General features: G+C 47.3%; 2 protein-coding genes across 2 annotated transcripts; one reads left to right on the top strand and one right to left on the bottom strand.

The window, feature by feature from the left end:
* The first annotated feature begins 2,690 nt into the window (after positions 1-2,690).
* Positions 2,691-4,708, top strand: IL23A (interleukin 23 subunit alpha). The gene is made up of 4 exons (XM_006179851.3): positions 2,691-3,476; positions 3,687-3,788; positions 4,300-4,446; positions 4,547-4,708. Exons 1-4 carry the CDS (start codon positions 3,312-3,314, stop codon positions 4,706-4,708), a joined length of 576 nt encoding a protein of 191 aa, XP_006179913.1. The 5' UTR covers positions 2,691-3,311.
* STAT2 (signal transducer and activator of transcription 2) lies at positions 3,917-18,203 on the bottom strand. Its single transcript, XM_032493073.1, is given in 24 exon segments — positions 3,917-5,866; positions 6,308-6,642; positions 7,578-7,635; positions 7,872-8,054; positions 8,207-8,344; positions 8,969-9,068; positions 9,179-9,231; positions 9,336-9,471; positions 9,573-9,671; positions 9,818-9,901; positions 9,982-10,029; positions 10,179-10,272; positions 10,506-10,526; positions 10,938-10,997; positions 11,214-11,306; positions 11,414-11,572; positions 13,837-13,985; positions 14,150-14,235; positions 14,672-14,747; positions 14,839-14,928; positions 15,104-15,208; positions 15,556-15,709; positions 15,865-16,008; positions 18,007-18,203. Coding segments are annotated over 23 exon segments (2,595 nt in total). The 5' UTR covers positions 15,996-16,008; positions 18,007-18,203; the 3' UTR covers positions 3,917-5,723.
* Between the last annotated feature and the right edge of the window lie 77 nt (positions 18,204-18,280).

The raw sequence follows: 18,280 nt of genomic DNA, 5'->3' as shown, positions 1-18,280 counted from the left end.
CTCAGCCAATCGGAAGGAGCCAGGTACAGCGCGCGCGCGCAAACACCCCCTAACCCCGCCCCGCGAGAAGACGTATGACGCGGAAGCTGGGCAAAAACGAGCTACGGGACGCAATTGAGGACAAACGGAGTCAGCCTCTGTCCGTGTTTGGTCTCGTTAGACAGTAACCTCTTCTCTTCTAGGCCTCCTTTGAACAAAATTAGCCCTAGGCTTGGAAACCAACTCTTCATGCTCCCTATAGCTTTAGAAACTAGAATAAGGGGAGCCCAAGCCAAAGCATTGGGAATCGACTGCTGGGTATTCCCAGTATGGCCCAGTCCACCCCCTCTTCCTGTGGTGCTCTTGTGAGCGCTTCGCCACCTCAGTCTCTGTTACCCCCGAAACTCGCCGGCATTTCCTATCATTTCCAAGCATGGGAGAGAAAAAAGGAAGCGGGAGGCAGCCTCCTAACACGGCCCAAGTAGATGCATCTTTTACGGTCTGAAACTCCCATCTGTGATTATTCCCTCCTTAGAGGCCCCGGTAATATTTTCAGGGAACGGGAATCCTCAGCTATCAAGTTCCCCTAGCTCGTGGAGCTGGACGTTATTCCTCAGAGGGGCGGAGAAGGGCAAATTGAGATACTTGCATTCCTCCAGCTCTTACAAGTTTAGCGTCAACACTAACTCTGAGGAATTCTTGGAGTCTAGCTCTGAGCTTGAACTGCTTTGGAATAGATCCAGGTTGTTAGATGTCTCTGGGGCTTTTTAGCTCAGTTTCTAAAGGCCACAGAGAGGGCCTTTTTGGTGAAAGGAATTCCTTATAGAGGATACAGTTTAAAGCATTTCTCTCTCAATAAAGACTGGTAAATAGACCTTCATAAAAGAATCCAATAATTTAAATTTCCAGGACTCAGACAGGTCTTAGGCTTATTCAGAGATCATAGATGGAGAAACAGCTTAACTCAGAAGGTCTCTCAAACTCAGCTGACTTCACAGGTCCCTAGATTTAAAGTCTCCCAAAAAGACCAGTGCTGAGAGACAGAGCCAGTTCATCTTTAGAAATGTCCATATTGAAGTCTCAAATTAAGAAAGACGTCACCCTGAGAATAACAGAGCCTGAGATACCAAGGATACCTGGGCTAAATGAGCTGCTTTATTAAGATGCTGTGTCGCCTCACATAGTCCAATATAATGGAATGACCAAGAATGCAGGTTCTGAAATCTGCAGTATAATTTTGGCCACTTAGTAGCTCTGTGATCTTGAGCAAGTTACTTATCTCTGCATCTCAGTTTCCTCATCTGTAATACGGGGATAATAATGGTACCTATCTCACTGGGTGGTTGTGAAAATTAAATGGGTTAATACGTGAAAAGTGCTTAAATCAAGTACTTGGCATAAAGTGAGAGTTGGGTATAAGCCATAATTTTAACCACCTGGGGAAACTTCAGCTGGATTTAGCATCTGGACATCCAGCTGGAAAGGCCTGCATGGGAGTGTCTTGTCAATGTAATTTGCATAACGGTTGAGGTCCTGCTGACGTCAAGGTCTCCTTGCAGCTTCAGGTCAGATCTAGTCCTGGAAGTAGTTCCTGTCACACAACAGTCCCACAGTCGCCCCACCACTCTTGCTTCCTACCCAGCTCCCTAAGCACCAGGAAGTGAAACAAAGCCCCGTGCCTCCAACTCACCCTTGTCCCTCTCATCCCATCCCCCAGGGCTCCACTTCCTCCTCCTCCTTTTCACCTTCCATCTCCTATCCTAAAGGGCTCCCAGAATGAGAACCAGAGGTGGTAAAAGCATGGAAGACATTATACAAAAGTGAGGTGATCTCCCCTTCCCCCTCCCACACCCCACCTCCAATGTCTTTATTCTGCGTGTATCCACCGATGTAAGAAGAGGCAAACCATTTCTCACTCAAACTGAGATAACCTCTCTGATGCTGGAAATGTTTATCCAAAGAGTGGATTTACCACAGAGTCATATTTGAATCAGAAGTTTCATTGGGCAGTTTTACATAGTCCTAAGGGAAGGAAGACTTCTATCAAGGGTAAATTTCTCAGAGAAAAAGGGTCAACCTCTTGGGAAGGCTTTGGGAGCCATCTGTGTGGTCATCCATGGCCTCATTCTGACGTCCAAATTGTCCTGGGACCCTCCACTGGGGTTGGGGCAGTCCCAGATTTAGACCACCCTCCACTCCCACACCCGACCTCACACTCTCAGCTGTTTCACTGAATGTTGCATCAGGGATGGTGATGAAATCAGTGTCAGCGGATTTTACCCATGGATGCAACAGGCTAAAGGACCAGCCAGGGTCATTGACACTGTGCACCTTCAACTACGCAGAACTCCCAGACTTCCTAGCCATGGGGAAGGGACTGGGTGCTGAAGTATCTAAGTTGGATTTCTAGCCTTTGCTTACACTGGTGTTCCCCACCCCCACAAAATCACCTGAATCCCACAGAGCCCATGACACTTGAGCCACGAAGGCTGAAGAATCAGTTGGTTCTTAGCCACAGCTCTCTCTCCAGCAGCCCTCTAGCCTCCAGAGTGAGACCTGAAGTGAGGGAGCAATAATACCTTATGCTGAACTTATGTGGCTTCCCAGTTCACAAAGTGTTTTCTTATCCATTCTCTCCTAGTGGAAAAAACAACGCTCCCAACAGAGAAAAAGAAGCCCCTTTTTTCTTAGGTTGAGGGCATCAGGTGGGAACCAAACTTCATTCCAAACTGAACTTGCCATTCTATTGCGAGATAAATGAATGCTTCTCTTTTGGTTTTTAACTCAGGCAGGAGGAGGTGAGGAAATCAGAGTTGGTTTGAAGGGAGGGAGAATATAGCTTTGAGAGGCAAAAAGATGAGGGAAAGGTTAAACAGGAAGGAACTTGAGACTTGATTCATTTAAATATTCGTTACTCCTACTCCACCCCCCCCCCCACCCCGCAGCCACTTAGATTCCTGGAGAGCATTACACATAAGTCTCATCCCAGGCCTCCAGCCACAGCAACCACACGACTCATTTCCCCTGGGACTGAGGCTGCATACCTGGGCTCCCCACGGAGGGGGATGATGCAGGGAGGGGAATCCCACCTGCTGTGAGTCACCTGCTAGTATAAAGGGCGGGTCTTCCAATGCAGGGATCTTAAAAAGAGACTCAGACAAGGGGAGAAAATCTACAGGAAGCAGCTCAGAAACTTGGTGCACAACAGAGGGAACCAAACCAGAGACACACCAGAACAGAGAGAATCAGGCTCAGAGCAAGGGGAAGTGAATAGAGATTCCACAGGGACTGCAAGGCACGGAGCCAGCCAGATTTGAGAAGCAGGCAACAAGATGTTGGGAAGCAGAGCTGTGATGCTGCTGCTGCTGGTGCTGCCCTGGACCACTCAGGGCCGGGCTGTGCCGGAGGGCAACAGCCCTGCCTGGGTTCAGGGCCAGCAGCTCTCACAGCAGCTCTGCACGCTGGCCTGGAGTGCACATCTGCCAATGGGACATGTGGTGAGTGGCAGCCTCTGGGACCAAACAGGAGCCCATCCAAACTCTCCAAGGCTGCAGTGGAAGACTCTGTGGCCTGGGGTGGAAGCTGGAGGGTTGAAGGGGTAAAAGAGGACAAGGGGGTTGGGTTCCAGGGGGAGTCAGGGCCTGAGAATCCAGGTGGGGTTTGAAAGTAATTATTTCTTCATTCTTCTACCCCCTCCTCCATTCCAGGATCTACCAAGAGAAGAGGGAGAAGATGAAACTACAAATGGTGTCCCCCATATCCAGTGTGGGGATGGCTGTGATCCCCAAGGACTCAGGGACAACAGTCAGGTACTAAGATGAGGCTGAGCCACAAGGAAGAGGGGACTGGGGACAGAACTGGACACCATGGTGAATTTGTAAAAGTTGTATTTGTCCTTGTCCATTCAGCCTTCCATAACCACCAACCACAGACAGGGTAATTTATAAACAAGAGACATTTATTTCTCACAGTTCTAGAGACTGAAAGTCTGAGATCAGGGTACCTGCATGGCTGAGTGAGAGCCCTCTTCCAGGTTGCAGACTTCATGTAACCTCACGTTGTGGAAGGGATTAGGGAGTTCTGTGGGTCTCTTGTATAAGAGCAATAATCCAATTCATGAGGGCTCCATTCTCATGACCTAATTATCTCCCAAAGGTCCAAACTCCTAATGCCATCATGCTGGGGGTCATATGAATTCTGTGAGGACGCAAATATTCAGGTGTCAGCCATGCCTAAGAATGGCAAACATCAGATGGGTCTTCGGTAAATAGAGTGATTAGAAGGTATCTGGTGTTTTTCATGGCTTTCTTTTCTGCCCAGTCCTGCTTGCAAAGGATCCACCAAGGCCTGGTCTTTTACGAGAAGCTGCTGGGCTCAGACATTTTCACCGGGGAGGCTTCTCTGTTCCCCCATGGCCCTGTGGGCCAGCTTCATGCCTCTTTGCTGGGCCTCAGGCAACTCTTGCAGGTATGAGCTAGGGATCTGGGGTGGGGAGGGCTTGCAGGTGTCAGGGCCTGGGGGTTGAAGGATCTAGAATCCTCTCTGATTGTGTCCTGTGTCCTTTCAGCCTGAGGGTCACCACTGGGAGACTGAGCAGACTCCAAGCCCTAGTCCCAGCCAGCCGTGGCAGCGTCTTCTTCTCCGCCTCAAGATCCTTCGCAGCCTCCAGGCCTTTGTGGCTGTAGCTGCCCGGGTCTTTGCCCATGGAGCAGCAACCCTGAGCCCCTAAATCCAACAGCTTAAGGGTGGCACCCAGACCTCCATGGCTCAGCAATGCTACAACGAATCTATCAGCCTAGACACCTGTGAGCCCACAAGTTAATCAGTTTAGTAATTTTATGGGGACTTGCTCTGTTGAAAAATTACCAATACTGACTGACTTACGATGCTGCCTTAGGACAAGGTTGAATATTTATTACATGGGAAGGGAAATTTGGGGATTATTGATCCTCGTAGTGGTTTGGGGAGGAGGATTATTTATTATATTTATAATGAATTATGTACTTTTTTCAATAAAGACTTATTTATGTGGATATCTGAGTCTACTTTCTAGGCTTGTTGGGAAAAAGAAAAAATGGAAAAACAGGGCCAAAGCACTACAAAATATAGCCTTCTACTCTGCAGGGCTATGGTGGAGAGGGATCTTTCCTCATGACTCCCTGGGATATAGAGTAAATGGGATCTTTTTGGCCTTAATCCCTATATGGCTAAGCAAGTTGAATGAGATCACAGAAGGTTGTGATTAGGAAGCAGGGCTCCGAAGTGTGGCCCTCTTGCTCCTTGACCCAGGGTTTCCTTCCCTGCTTTCTTAGCCAAGAGTATATATTTCACCAAAGACAGTAGTCCCAATCACTACAGGATCAGAAGTTCTGAGCAGAAAGGGCATCCCAGGAAGACGAAGTGTGCACCAGGTTAGCCTTATCAGCTACAAAAATGTTGAAATCCTTCCATACTAAAAAGCCACTGCCCTGAGCCCTCCAAGTACCTCTGAACTGTCCTGGCCTGCCCCCGAATCCCTATACCTCCCAGCACAGCAGGCAGCCTCCAGGATCCTTGTTGGAACTATGGCCAACATCTGTTCTGATTCATTGGTGACTCTTCCTTACCCATATTATGCGTCCACCTCTCATTCCAAATCCCAGGGTTAATCCAGCTTTGAAGGGGCACATGCCTGATTTCACATCCTCATGATGTGAGGGGTAGGATAGGCAAAACATAAGGAGATAACAGAAGAAACGTAGTTCCTAGTAGTCAGAAGGAATCAGGGGCCCATCCGTGTAGAAATGGCTGGATTGGAAGATGGAAGCTTCGTCCATGTTGTTCTGGCTCGCCAACAGTGGGTCACCATTTGGCATGATTTCATCAATCTTCATACTGTTCCTGAAGACTAGATAGTCCAGAGAAAAAGTAAGGCCCTGATCTTAGGCAAGGAGTTCCCAAACCAGCAGGAAAAAAGGGGGGTGGGGGGAAGGCAGCAGAGGCCTGGCCTGAGAGGGCACTCAGGTGGGGCAAGGGAAGGCATGTACATTTCCTAATAAAAGCAACCCCAGGGAAATAAGCCTTTCTCCAATGAGGAGCTTAGAGCACAGCCTTTTTCTGTAATGGGTGAGGGAGGGGAGATGGGAAAGGGAATGTGTCCCCTCTTCCCTAGCCGCATCTCATCACTTAATTTCTGGGGTTTTTTGGTGGTGGGGGGAGTAATTAGGTTTGTTTTTTTGTTTGTCTATATTTAATGGAGGTACTGGGGATTGAATCCAGAACCTCATGCATGCTAAGCATCTAAGCATGCACTCTACCCCTGAGCTATACCCTCCCCCTCATCACTTACTTTCCATTTCCTCAGTGTTCAAGTGTCTCAGATCATGGGGCAAATCCGGCTCTGGCACTGGCTGTGAAATATGCGCTAGAAGAGGCTCCTCTTTCAGTCTGGGTCCTGGGCTTGGCTCTGGGACGCTCTGGGACACCTCATTTAGTGTGGGCTCCAACACGGGCTCCAGAGGGGACTCCAGGGCTGGCCCCAGATCCAGCCCTGTCTCCAGCAGCGGCTCCAAGTCCAGGCCCAGCCCTGACTCTGTCCCTGGTGCCAGCCCCAGATCCAACTCCAATGACTCCAGTTCTGGCTCCAACTTCAGCTCTGGCGGTTGCTGCAGCTCATCCACCTGTCTAGACACCCCAGTACAGAGAGAAGCAGGGCTCAGTGGTTTAGGTGAAGTGGAGAATGGCAGAGCAAGCAGAGGCTATCTCTCTAGTCGAAAAAGGCAACAGAGCAGATGGCTTAAGAGCCCCGGCTTTGGAGTTAGGCTTACCAGAATTTAAATCATATTATTTACTAGTTTGGTGACGTTAGGCAAAGTGACCTAACCTCTCTGAGCCTCAGATTTATCATCTGTAAAAAGGGAACAATACCTCATAATACTTGAGATGCAGCATGATGGTTAAAAGCAGGGCTTTGGAAACTGACAGACCTGGATCACTGATTAGCCATGTACCTTGGGCATGCCACTTCAACGCACTAAACCTCAGGTTTCTCAGATGAAAACAGTTAATAACAGTGTCTTCTGCCTCATAGGACTATTAAGAAGATTCAATAAATGAGAAAACGAACACAAAGCATTTAGCCCAATGCCTGGCACATAGTAAACTTTCATTAAACGTGGCTGTTATCATTACTGACTCAAATGGGTTCCCATATGGATTAAATGAAAAAAATGTTCTAAAAAAATCTAGTACCATGCTTGGCATCAAGTAGGTGCCCATTAACAGCAGTGATGATGACCATTTTTTAAAATGTGGGTACTGGAGATTGAGCTCAGGACCTTGTGCATGCTAGGCATTCACTCTACCACTGAGCTATACCCCCCACCCCCAACCCCCTGCCGATCAGGGCCATTATTGTCAGGGAACCCTTGTAGAGACAACCTAAGGATGGCAGCAGGAACATAGAGAGGAGAGAGACTAAAAGACCAGGAAAAAACCTAGAGGGTTGGAGAGTATGGGTCAGTAGGAGAGAAGGCTGGAGAGACAGGAACTGGGCAGGTTTGGGTCACTATATGAGCCAAAGAGGGTTAGGGAGGATGGGTGAAGAGTTCATAGCTCACCTGTTAGAGACCACAATGAGCTTATGCTTCAGGTATTTATTCCGTTCCTGGAGATTAACTGTAGGGAACAGACACAGGAGGAGGGGGAGGTCAGTGGATTGGGCACATAGCCCCAGGGTCCCCTAGTGCAGACAGTCCTGACAGTCATGTCTCCCAGCTAACTAGCAGTGTCCCATGGACAAATCCTTTAATTTCTCTGGAAATCAGTTTTTCCATGTTGGAAGGATGGAGTTGGATTTGTGGATGCCTGTGAATCTCTGTAATCTACCAGTGACGCATATCAATGATCCTCACCTTTCTCCTGTTGGTAGCAGCCAAAAGCCTCATCCCGGGGGATTCTGGGGTAGAGGAAGCGTAGTGGGTTCTCAGGTATGTTCTCCTCGGTGAGCAGCTGGTAGTGGCTGATGATTTTGGTCAGCGGGAGTGACTGCAGCACCTCCTTGGTGAAGGGCTGCACAGAGTATATGAGCACCTTATCTGGAGAGTGGATATAGGAACAAGCAGGCTTGAGGGAAGAGGCTCCCCAACCCCAAGCCTGCCAAGGGATTCAGGACAGAGCCAGGGAAGCCAAGGGAAGGCAGAGGGGCCGAAGGGAGAGGCTGTGGGAATGGCAGGGCAGAGCAGCTGACCATCATCTTGGTGCTCCACCCAGGAGCAGGTAATGCCCCCTTCCGATGTTTCACTGAAGCGCAGCAGAAAGGTGCCAGAGATGGTCTTCTTCAGCAGCCGGCGCTCCTGGCTTCGGCTCACAAAGCCCATGATGCAGTCTGCAGCACAGAGAGCAGCTGTGAGGCCCTCTTGTCTCTCTGCTCCCCTTATACAGGGAAAGGGTGCCAGGTTTTGGCCCTGGCACTGCCAAACTGTTACAAACTTTTCCATGTTGGCCAAGTCACTTAGCTTTCCTGACAACATCCACCTCCCAGGGTTGGAAGAGGTGTGAAGATTCAGTGAGGTCACACAGCGAAAAGCATCTTGTAAAAGGCAGAGTGCCACACAAATGAGCAGGCAGTGTGGAGGAAAGCGCATAGGCTTAGGGTCAGAGAGGCCTGAGTTGAAATTCCAACTCTGCCCCTTGCATGAGCCCTTTAACCTCTCTGAGCCTTCATTTCCTCACTTGAGGGTGGCAACACCCATCACTCAGCAGGGTTGTAAGAATTACGTGACAGAATTCAGAAAGAGCACTCAGCAGGCTCTGGAAAACAGCGGATGCTTGACTAATGCTGGCTATGAGACTATTATTGCAAACGTGGTGGAGTGTGACCTTGCACCAGTTTTTGCTTTCTCCCCCTATTTGCCACATGAGGGCGCACAGAGTCCACTCTCAAGCCCAGAAAGGCACCTGGGCCTTGAGAAGGTTGGGGGGGTGGGGCAGGTGGAGAGAGGCCTAAGGCCTTACCCATCTTTCCAGAGATCCTTCAGGTGGTCGTGGACCAGGTCCAGAATCTTGTCAAGCCACGTCCAGAACGGTAGCTTGCCAGGGGGGCTCTCTCGCTGAAGGAGGAAGGGAAAGACGAAGAAATGTGGAGTTGCTCCCGGTGAAAGGAAGGGCTAGTAACTGGATGGGGCTTCAGGGTCTAGCTGCACAGGATGCAGGGAGTTACCTTAGTGAAGTCAGCCCAGGACAAAAATGCATCCTCAGTCCTGGAGTGATGCCCTGTGTGCAGACAGACAGTTCAGATGATGGGAGGAGGCAGACAGGAAGGAGGGTGGGGGCACTAAGGCTGTGGAAAGGCTGAGAGAAAAGGAGAAGGTCTGTACCAAACAGCTTATCCCTCAGCATGCCGAGCTGGTCTGGGTCGAGGCCTCGGCCAATGTAGGAGGAGAACTGCCAGCTAAGAGCAGGGCCCAGCAAGCTCCAGGGGGCCTTGGGGGGGCCAGAGAAGAACAGCTGATTCTGCAGAGGTGGGAGGGACAGGCTGGCTCAGAAGCAGTGCCCTCATGCCCCACTTCAACTCCCCTCTTGGCCACCCTTCACCTGTTGGCCTCATCTCCTACCTGGGGGTCTGAGCTGAGCAGATTGAACCACAGAACTGAGGCCCAAGCAATTGAGAGTTGGTTCATGTTAGAAATAATCACCACAGGGAGGGTGTCCGTCTGGGGAGGAAATAGGAATCACATAAGAGGGATGTAATGCTTCTAGCTGCAGACATTTGGTAAGGGCCAGGTAATACCCCACCCTAAGAGGTTTCTGCTTCACCCCTCCTTATGCCTTCCCCCCAGTGTGCTTCATTTTCACTTACTTTCAGTTCCTGCTTCAGACCCTGATAGGTGTATTTGACTGTGAAGCTGATAATGTGCAGTTCCTCTGTCACGCCCAGTGGCCCCTGGGACAGCCCAAGATACAGTGATCAGAGAGCCCTTTGGCAAATTCCTCCTGCCCCCCAACCATCTGTCCAGGCCTCACCTTATTGCTGCCCTTTCCTGAACCACCTGAACGCTGCTCCATCAGATTCTGTGAGTTGAGGGGAAGGAGAGGGAATCCTTGAGTGGGACCCCAGGGTCCCTGGAACCCTTGCTCTACCCTCAGGACTTCCCAAGGCCTGGGAACTTCTCCCAGCCTGTTCCATTGGACTAGAAGCTTAAGATTCCATCCCTTCTTACCAGATAGTTGAAGTCCCAAATTAAGCCCTGACTCTGCCCTTTCTCGGGGGTCAAAGTTTTCTGTTTTGAGGTCAGAATGTTGAACTTCCGGAAGCTATTGCAGGATGAAGAAGATATATGGAGGTCAGGAGTGGAGTTACTCTAAAAACTCAGCAGGAAAACAACAAAAGCTCCACTTCATTTCAGATCTCCCCTCCTCCCTCTGTCCACACACCACCCAAAATCAACCTCCTCCTTGTTTGTGCCCCCATCAGGGCTGCCACATGTGGTTGTGCAGGTCATGCAGTACACAAATGTTTGCAGGCAGCATTCCTGTCAGGCACCTACCCTTGTGATTCGGGAGGATTCCTGAAAAGAAATACACACACACACAAAAAAATCAACGGTAGCAAAATAGTATAGAAGTTAGGAATTTGATTATGGGGATCAGAAAGACCTGGGTTCAAACCCAAACCTGCAGCTCACTAGCTATATGGCCTTGCACTAGAAACACAAATTCTCTGAATTTGTTTCCTCATTTGAATGGTGCATTGATAATACCTAACACATGGGGTTCCTGTGACAACTAAATTGAGTAGTGGACAAGCTGCATGTCACACAGTAAGCGCTCAACAAAAAGGATGAGTTATTTCTATGAGGCAGGAATGGAAGGGGGAGAACATCCCTCGAGCCCTGTTGTGGAGAGTAGGGGTCTCCTCCAACCCACCACCCCATGTCCTGGCCACCCCTTAGTCCCACCCTTCACCCACCCCAACTTACCTGTCAATGGAGACTTCCGCGGTCAGAGACTCATTGCCTTCCTGGAGTCTCACCAGCAGCCTGCAGGGGAGGGAGGTAGATGGGAGAAAGTGGACAACCTCAATCTCCTGGATAGACCAGATATTTGAAAAAGATAAGGGAAGAGAATGGAAAAGGTAAGTGGATTGAAGAGAAAAGAGAAAAGAAACAGCCAAGGGTAGGAAGATTTGTAAAGCCAGAAAGCAAACAGTGCCGGGGCTAGAAAAAGGAAACAGGGGTGAGTTCTGGAATGCCAACCTTGTTCGGACAGTGAACTTGCTCCCTGTCTTGAGGATGAGGGGTCGATGGGGAGTTTGAGGCATACAAGGCTGGGTTTCCACTACCAACGCTCTGGGGAGAGAGATGTGGCGAGAACACACGTAGGTCAGTATCTGTAAGGGTGGCTCCCCTGATTCCTTCCCTCTGGCCTCCCTCAAGTCCCTCCCTGGCCTCTAGACCTGTGGAGCAGACGCTGCAGCAGCTCTGTGACCTGGGCCTTCCTCAGGTCCACCCCATTCTTCAGAGGGTCGTCCTGATAGCTAACCATGCCACTCAACCCCTTCAGCTCCTTCAGCAGCTGCCGCAGGTGAAACAACAGCTTTGCTCCAGCCGTGAACCTGGGTGACAGAATCCAAGGGAGAGAGAGCCCATGGGTGTCCCAGAACCCCCAAACAGACTTCAGGAGCTCTTCTTTAACTATGGGGAGAGTCAGAAATTGAGACGAAAACGGAACCCAGGAAGCAAATGAAAGATTATTCAACATGGTTCATAATCCAAGAAATGAAAATTGAAGCCACTTTTACATATAAAACTGCTAAGAGATTTATTAACATAATAAACCTAACTTTCATATGATGCTTGATATGTACTACTTATTCTGAGTGCTTTGTACATACTCATGAATTTAATCCTTACAACCATCCCATGAGATAGGTACTATTATTATCCCCATTTTACAGATGATAAAGCTAAGGCACAGAACGATTAAGTGACTTAAAACTAGTAAGGGATGAAGTTGTATGTGATCCCAGGCAGTCTGGCTGCACAATCCACACTTTTAACTTCTGTATTTTACTTTCTCTATAATGAAAAAAAAATATTGGGCAACGTGGTGACAGGAAAAGAATCATCTACTACATATAAGCAAACAGACAGAGATAACAGTTTGGAACTATTTTTTTTTAAAGCCTCAAAAAGTGTGCATACATTTTGCAGTATTCCATTTCTAAGATATATCTGAAAGAAATAATCAGACAAATGGACAAAGACAAATGTACAAGGAAGTTCATAGTTTTGTTATTTGTAATAGCAAAATTAGAAACAATTGATATTGGGAATATAAATTATGGCATATTCACATGATGGAATACTATGCAACCAATAAAAACAATGATACAGGCTCAAATTTTTAACATTAAAAAATATCCAAGAATATTAAATTAAAAACAATTACAGGATAGTACATATATGATATAATTTGACTTCTGTCTAAAATAGATGTGTATTTGTATATATGCATAGGGTAAATCTGGAAAAATGTATTCAAAAGCATTAATAGTGGGTACCTCTGCACAATCAGATTATGCAGATGGGGAATTTTTACTTTTTTTCCCTTTTAAGTTGTCTGAAAATTTTTCAACTGGTTTGCATTATATTTATGATCAGAAAAAGCAAGAAATCTTTGTATTAAAAACAATGAAACAAAGAAACAACATAATGACAGCACCACCACCACCAACATAAAAAGGTATATACTTTAACCCAGGAATACTACTTCTGGTAACTTACATTACAGAAATAACTAGGGATGTAAAGAAAGATGTAGCTATGAGGTTACTTACTACAGCACTGTTTAAAATAGTAAGAAATCATTCACAGGCCATAGTTTGCCAACCCCTGTAGAAGATAGTGAATATAGATGCAACTGTAATGTAAATACTTATCCTGTACCCTAAGCCCTATTCATCTGTTTTCAATTTACCTGAACTGTTGTGGTATATTTTTAATAGTTTAAATTATAATGAATTTTCTCACGAGAAAATATTTAACTAGGTATTTCTGGAATATGTTGAAGGACACATTAGTTATTTCTTCTACACCACAATAAAATTAATTTAAAATAAAGAGTTTGGTGGAAAACAATAGCAAGAAATTAAAAACAGCAAGAAATTAAAAACAATCTAAATGTCAAAATATAGGAGCTCATTAATTAAATTATATTACTTTCACGTAGGGAACTATGATGCAGCCATTAAAAGTAACACAGGTGATGGGGAGGATCTAGCTCAGTGGTAGAGTGCATGCTTAGCATGCACGAGGTCCTGGGTTCAAACCCCAGTACCTCCATTAAAAAAATAAATAAATAAACTTAATGACCCCCTCTTCCCAAAAAGTAAAAATAAAAAAAGTAACATGAGTAAATATAATATACTGCTAAGTTAAAAAAAACAAACATACAGGTCTCAAAATGGTATGAACAGTATGATTCTATTTTTGTTTAATAATATTATAGTAGCTACCCTGGATATTAAAGTAATAGATAATTTTCCTTCTTTTCTTTTCTTTTATTTTTTTGGCTTTATATTCATTTTGCTAAAAAAAAAGTAAAAAGATATTTCTCAGATGATTAAACAGGAAGTAGAAATCAGACTGTGGATCAGTCCATTACTTTCCCCAAGCAAAGACTGGGCTCCATGCTGCCTGGGTGGTGAGAATGAAGAGCAGAGCTGCAGCCAGACAAGGGAGCAGGGATCATTCTGGGGAGCAGAGATTAAGGAGGGAAATACCTCTTGTCATATACAGGGCGTTATAACCTACAAAGCACAGAGAGGTAGTTAGGACTAGGGCTGGGTAAGCATGAGGGCAGGGAGGTGCCTCTCACCACTTCTCCAGCTGCTCCAACCCTCCATCCAGTGGGGCTCCAATGCAGGCTTTCTGCTGCTGGACTTTCCACTCCTCCAACTTGGGCAGCAGCAGGTCGACCAGGGTAGTTAATCGGCCTAGCAGAGCTTTGGAGGCATCCAGCACCTCCTAGGAAAGACATAAAGTGAGTACTGAGCACCTCTCACCATCACCCTCCACCATCTAACTAAAGATGAAGAGACAAAGAAGCCAAGGCTAGGAGGCCAGGGCTCTCAGATCCTTCATTTTCCCCAGTTCCCTGCTGCCCACTCCCTCTGTCTTCTGCCTCCCACCTTTCTCCTTTTGTCCAGTTCATTGAGAGTTTCCTGCAGAATTTGCTGCTGTCTGGTCTGATGGGGGTCCAAAGAGGGTGTCCTCGCTGGATGGCAGGAGCAGGAGTGAGAAAAGTGTGCAGACCTAAGGCTCCTCCCCCTCTCCTTCCCCAACCTAGACCTCAATCGGAGTCAGGAGAGGGGAATTTTGAAGGGAAAAGAAGGGGAACCAAGCAGAGCACAGGCACACCTGGGCCCTCAGGCGAATTCTGAATGGCCTTGCTAGAACCAGAAGCTGACTTAATCTGCTAAGGCAGCTTCCCAAGCATCTCCTCCAACATTCATTAGCTGTCCCTCAGCCACACCTCCAGCCCAACCTCTACAATGTACCCTGGCACTTTTTGCTTGGCACGACAGCAGGACCACAACCAGTGAGACGTAGCCAAAGGTGCCTGTTGCCTACTGAGGCTTTTCCCTGCTGCTCTCTTCCACCCTTGACCTCCCAGTAGGCTCCTTTCTCCCGTCCCTCTATGTGCTTCCTACCTGAGGTCTGGGTCTTATATCGGAAGCAGAAGACATCTTGCTGGTCTTTCAGTTGGCTGATGGATTTCACCAGCTTCTGCAGAGGAGATGAGACCTAGATGAGGCTGCTCCCGTGGAAAGAGGCAGGCTGAGCCCTGCCCACCCTGGCTCTTGCCACATCTACCAACCTCCATCATCGTCCTTAATTCCTGGATCCGGGTTTCAATCTCATGCTGCTGGCTCTCCCCGGGTGCTTCAAGGGCTTGCTCTCCTTGCTCCTGAAATAAGAGGCTCTGAGTACATTTCAACTCTGACCTTTCATCCCTGAAATCCAGGCCGGAAATTATATCACAGGATGTGGAGTGATACTGTTCTGAGACAAATTTCCTGAGTTTTTTGCATGGTCCCTCTCTACTCCAGGAGCTTTCAGCATCACCACCAAATTGCTCTCACCAACTGAGCCCTCTGAGCCCTCTGAGCCTGGGTCAGAATTCTTTTCTCTTCCAGAAGGAGATTAAAGATCATCTCAGCCAACTGGGTAGGGCCCTGGGGAAAGGCCTGCAGTAGGAAAAGAAAAAGGATTCATTTAGCTCAACTGCCATCAATGAACTACCATCTTAGATCCTCCCAATCAGTGACCTCAGTATTTCCCCCTCCTTCAGGGTCCCAAGCCCTACCCCTTTTCACTACTGGTCTCTCCAACCCTAGCCTCCTCCCAACAGGATCACCTAGACTGCTCTTCTCTCTGCCAGTGATCTCCAAAGTCGAGGCTCTGTCCCCTTTTCCCCAGATCTTCCTCCAACCCTTTGAACCTCCAGATCCTGTTCCATGTTCCATACCCTAAAATGTACTCCTCTACACCCAGCTCCCATTCCTACTTTGTTATTCCCAGCTCCTCCACATACCTGAATGTCCCGACAGAATTTTCGCAAGTTGTGCTGTAACAAAAAACGCTCACAGTCCTGGCTGCAGCGGCCACACTCATAGTTCAGTTGGTCCAAGAAGTGGAAGAATAGCATATTAGCCTTGGAATCATCATTGCCCAGTGCAGCTTCCTGCCTGGGGACCAGGAAGGACAAGGATTAGTATTTCTGCAGGGTTTCTACTATCTTGAGGCCTCCCAACTCCTTTTTGCCCCTGATATCTCCAGGATCCTGGGGGCTCAGAAGAAAGAAATCACTTTCCTCATCCCCTCAACTTCATAATGGCCTTACCAGTTCTGGTCTTCAATCCAGACAGCCAAGTATTGCCGAATGTCCACCGGCAGGAGGCAATCAGAGTAGAGCTGGTGCAACTGATCCTGAAATGGGCTGTCAAGATTCTGCAGCATCTCCCACTGCGCCATTTGGGGCCTGAGCCTGAAGGATGCAGGTTTCCAATTGGAAGTTCGGCTGGACTAAATCATTCATGGTCTCGTGATTGTTTATTATTACAAATTAAAAAAAATTTTTTCCCTTTCTTTTTATTTTTATGGGAGGAGATAATTACTTATTTTTTAAGTGGGGGTACTGGGGTACCTTGTGCATGCTAGGTAGGCACTCTACCACTGAGCTATCCCCTCCCCTAAAAACATTTTTATATAGACTTGATTCATTTAGAGCAGTTTCAGGTTCACAACAGAATTGAGCAGAAAATACAGAGAGTTCGCACATAACCCTCCCCACAAATTAAAAAATTTTAAATTATACAGGTAAGAAAAAAAATTAGTCTAGATTGCCCCACCCACCCCCAATCTTGGTCCTTTCCCCTCCTCTCCGGAAGTAACCAGTATTATCAGTTTGGTACACATTCTTCCAGGGAGTACTATTTAAGAGCTCCAATATGTAGGCCTTTTTGTTTCAGTAGTAATTTTCAAACACACAACAAAGTAGAGGGACTAGTACAAGGATCGTCCATGTACCCATCATCCAGTTTCAACGAACATTAATGATATTTCTACCATCTTTATTTCATCTATCTCCCCCAATGAATTGATTTTAAATTTACCTGTTTGTGTTTGTATTCATTTATGCCGGAGTGTTTAAAGATTGGTCCTAAGTATTTACTTCAGCATTATCCCTGCTGGCCCCACGGCTTTGCCAGAGGCTAAAACCTCCTTGAACATAAGGTACACCCTATAAACTGCTCTCCATGTTGGAAGGAGGAGCTCCATTCTAGAAGATGCTTAAATGCTGTGCAAGGGTATTTAATCGCAATTCCTAAGATTTTGACACTTTTATGGCCTCAGTCAATCTCTGATTCTTCAAGTGGATTATCAACTTTGTGAGAACTTTCACTCAAAACTGGCTTTTGCTTGTCACCAAGCAGGCTGGGTGGAGAATCTTTTGCCTACCTTTCCCCGCCCACTGCCATCTGTCTGTTTAGGAAATCAAAACTTCTTGCAGCCTGAGCCTAACAGAAAAGAATAAACACCCACATCCGTGGTCTAAAAAGAGGTCACACGACTTTATTACAGATCAAATGCTTGCGGTGGGAGAGATTCTTTTCTACCAGAATTAATACTTATGAGATGCTTTTCTACCTCTGGGAAGTAGGAACAGGGAAAGGAAAGGATTGGCCAGGGGCTCCTGTTTTTCATTTTAATTCTTTTAGGGTTAACTTGACTTTTTAAACTATGTACTTGTACTTTTATTTTTTTCAATGGAGGTACTGGGAATTGAATCCAGGACCTCCTCCGTGCTAGGAACGCATTTCTACCACTGAGCTATACCCTCCCCCCAGGTATACCTGTACTGTTTTTAAAAAACAAATGACGAGGCCCCAATTCCCCAGGAACTAATCGGCTGACATTAAAAGAGCAAGGCGGCAAGTAAACCCTGAGGTTTAAATATGAAAAACAAAAACAGAAAACCTAGTCCTCCCAAATACATTGCAAATACCGAGGTTAAGGACTGTAAATTCATTTTTCTCCAGTTATCCGTCACGCTCTCAGGCACATATTGTGTGCTCAACAAGCTATTCTGAAATGAACTGCATTTTGTATGTGACCTTAGGCAAATCGTTTCACCTTTCTATACCTTACACTTTAACAAATAATGATACCTTTAGGACATTGTTTTTTGGGGGGTGAGGATCAAAAATAACACAGACCAGAAGGTAAAAGCGTTGGCTAAGACACTGAATCAATGCAACAATGCCAGGTTTCGGGTCTTGGAAGTTACAGGGTGTTTGGGGAGGTGGGCTTTGGGGTTGGGGACCTAAGTTGGACAGGAGGATGCAGCAGGCGACAGCTCCTATTTCAACCTGGGGACAGAGTCTGACTCCTTCAGGGCGTACCCAACCAGAACCTGCCTCCCTTCACAAGGAGAAACTCGCGCCTCCACCCTCACCCCTGAGCGCCCTCTTAGGGACCGTACCTGGTCAGGGTCTCAGCCCCCGCTTCCTCCAGTAGCTCCCGTGCAGGCTTCCGGTCCCCAGAGGGAGCTCCGGCACCAGGACCTCCTGCGACGCCCTTGGCTTCGGCCCGCCTCTCGGAACCGCCCCCTGTCGCAAGCTTCTGTGAGCTGCTGAAGCTCAAAACTCGCCATTCCCAGCTGGGCACCCGGACACTGGCTGCCATTCAGCCCAGCTCTTCACCAGGCTGTGAGCTCATTGGTGCCAGCACAACTCCTCCCTCTCCGCGGGGCGGGA

This window comes from Camelus ferus, chromosome 12 (genome assembly GCF_009834535.1).
Source record: "Camelus ferus isolate YT-003-E chromosome 12, BCGSAC_Cfer_1.0, whole genome shotgun sequence".
Lineage (NCBI taxonomy): Eukaryota > Metazoa > Chordata > Mammalia > Artiodactyla > Camelidae > Camelus > Camelus ferus.
This window is presented reverse-complemented; position numbering and strand designations above follow the sequence as displayed.

Coding starts and splice junctions, on each gene's coding strand:
- IL23A (XM_006179851.3), top strand. CDS start 3,312: ATGTTGGGAAGCAGAGCTGTGATGCTGCTGCTGCTGGTGCTGCCCTGG. Junction 3,789..4,299: donor GACTCAGGGACAACAGTCAG/GTACTAAGATGA, acceptor TTTTCTGCCCAG/TCCTGCTTGCAAAGGATCCA. Junction 4,447..4,546: donor GCCTCAGGCAACTCTTGCAG/GTATGAGCTAGG, acceptor GTGTCCTTTCAG/CCTGAGGGTCACCACTGGGA.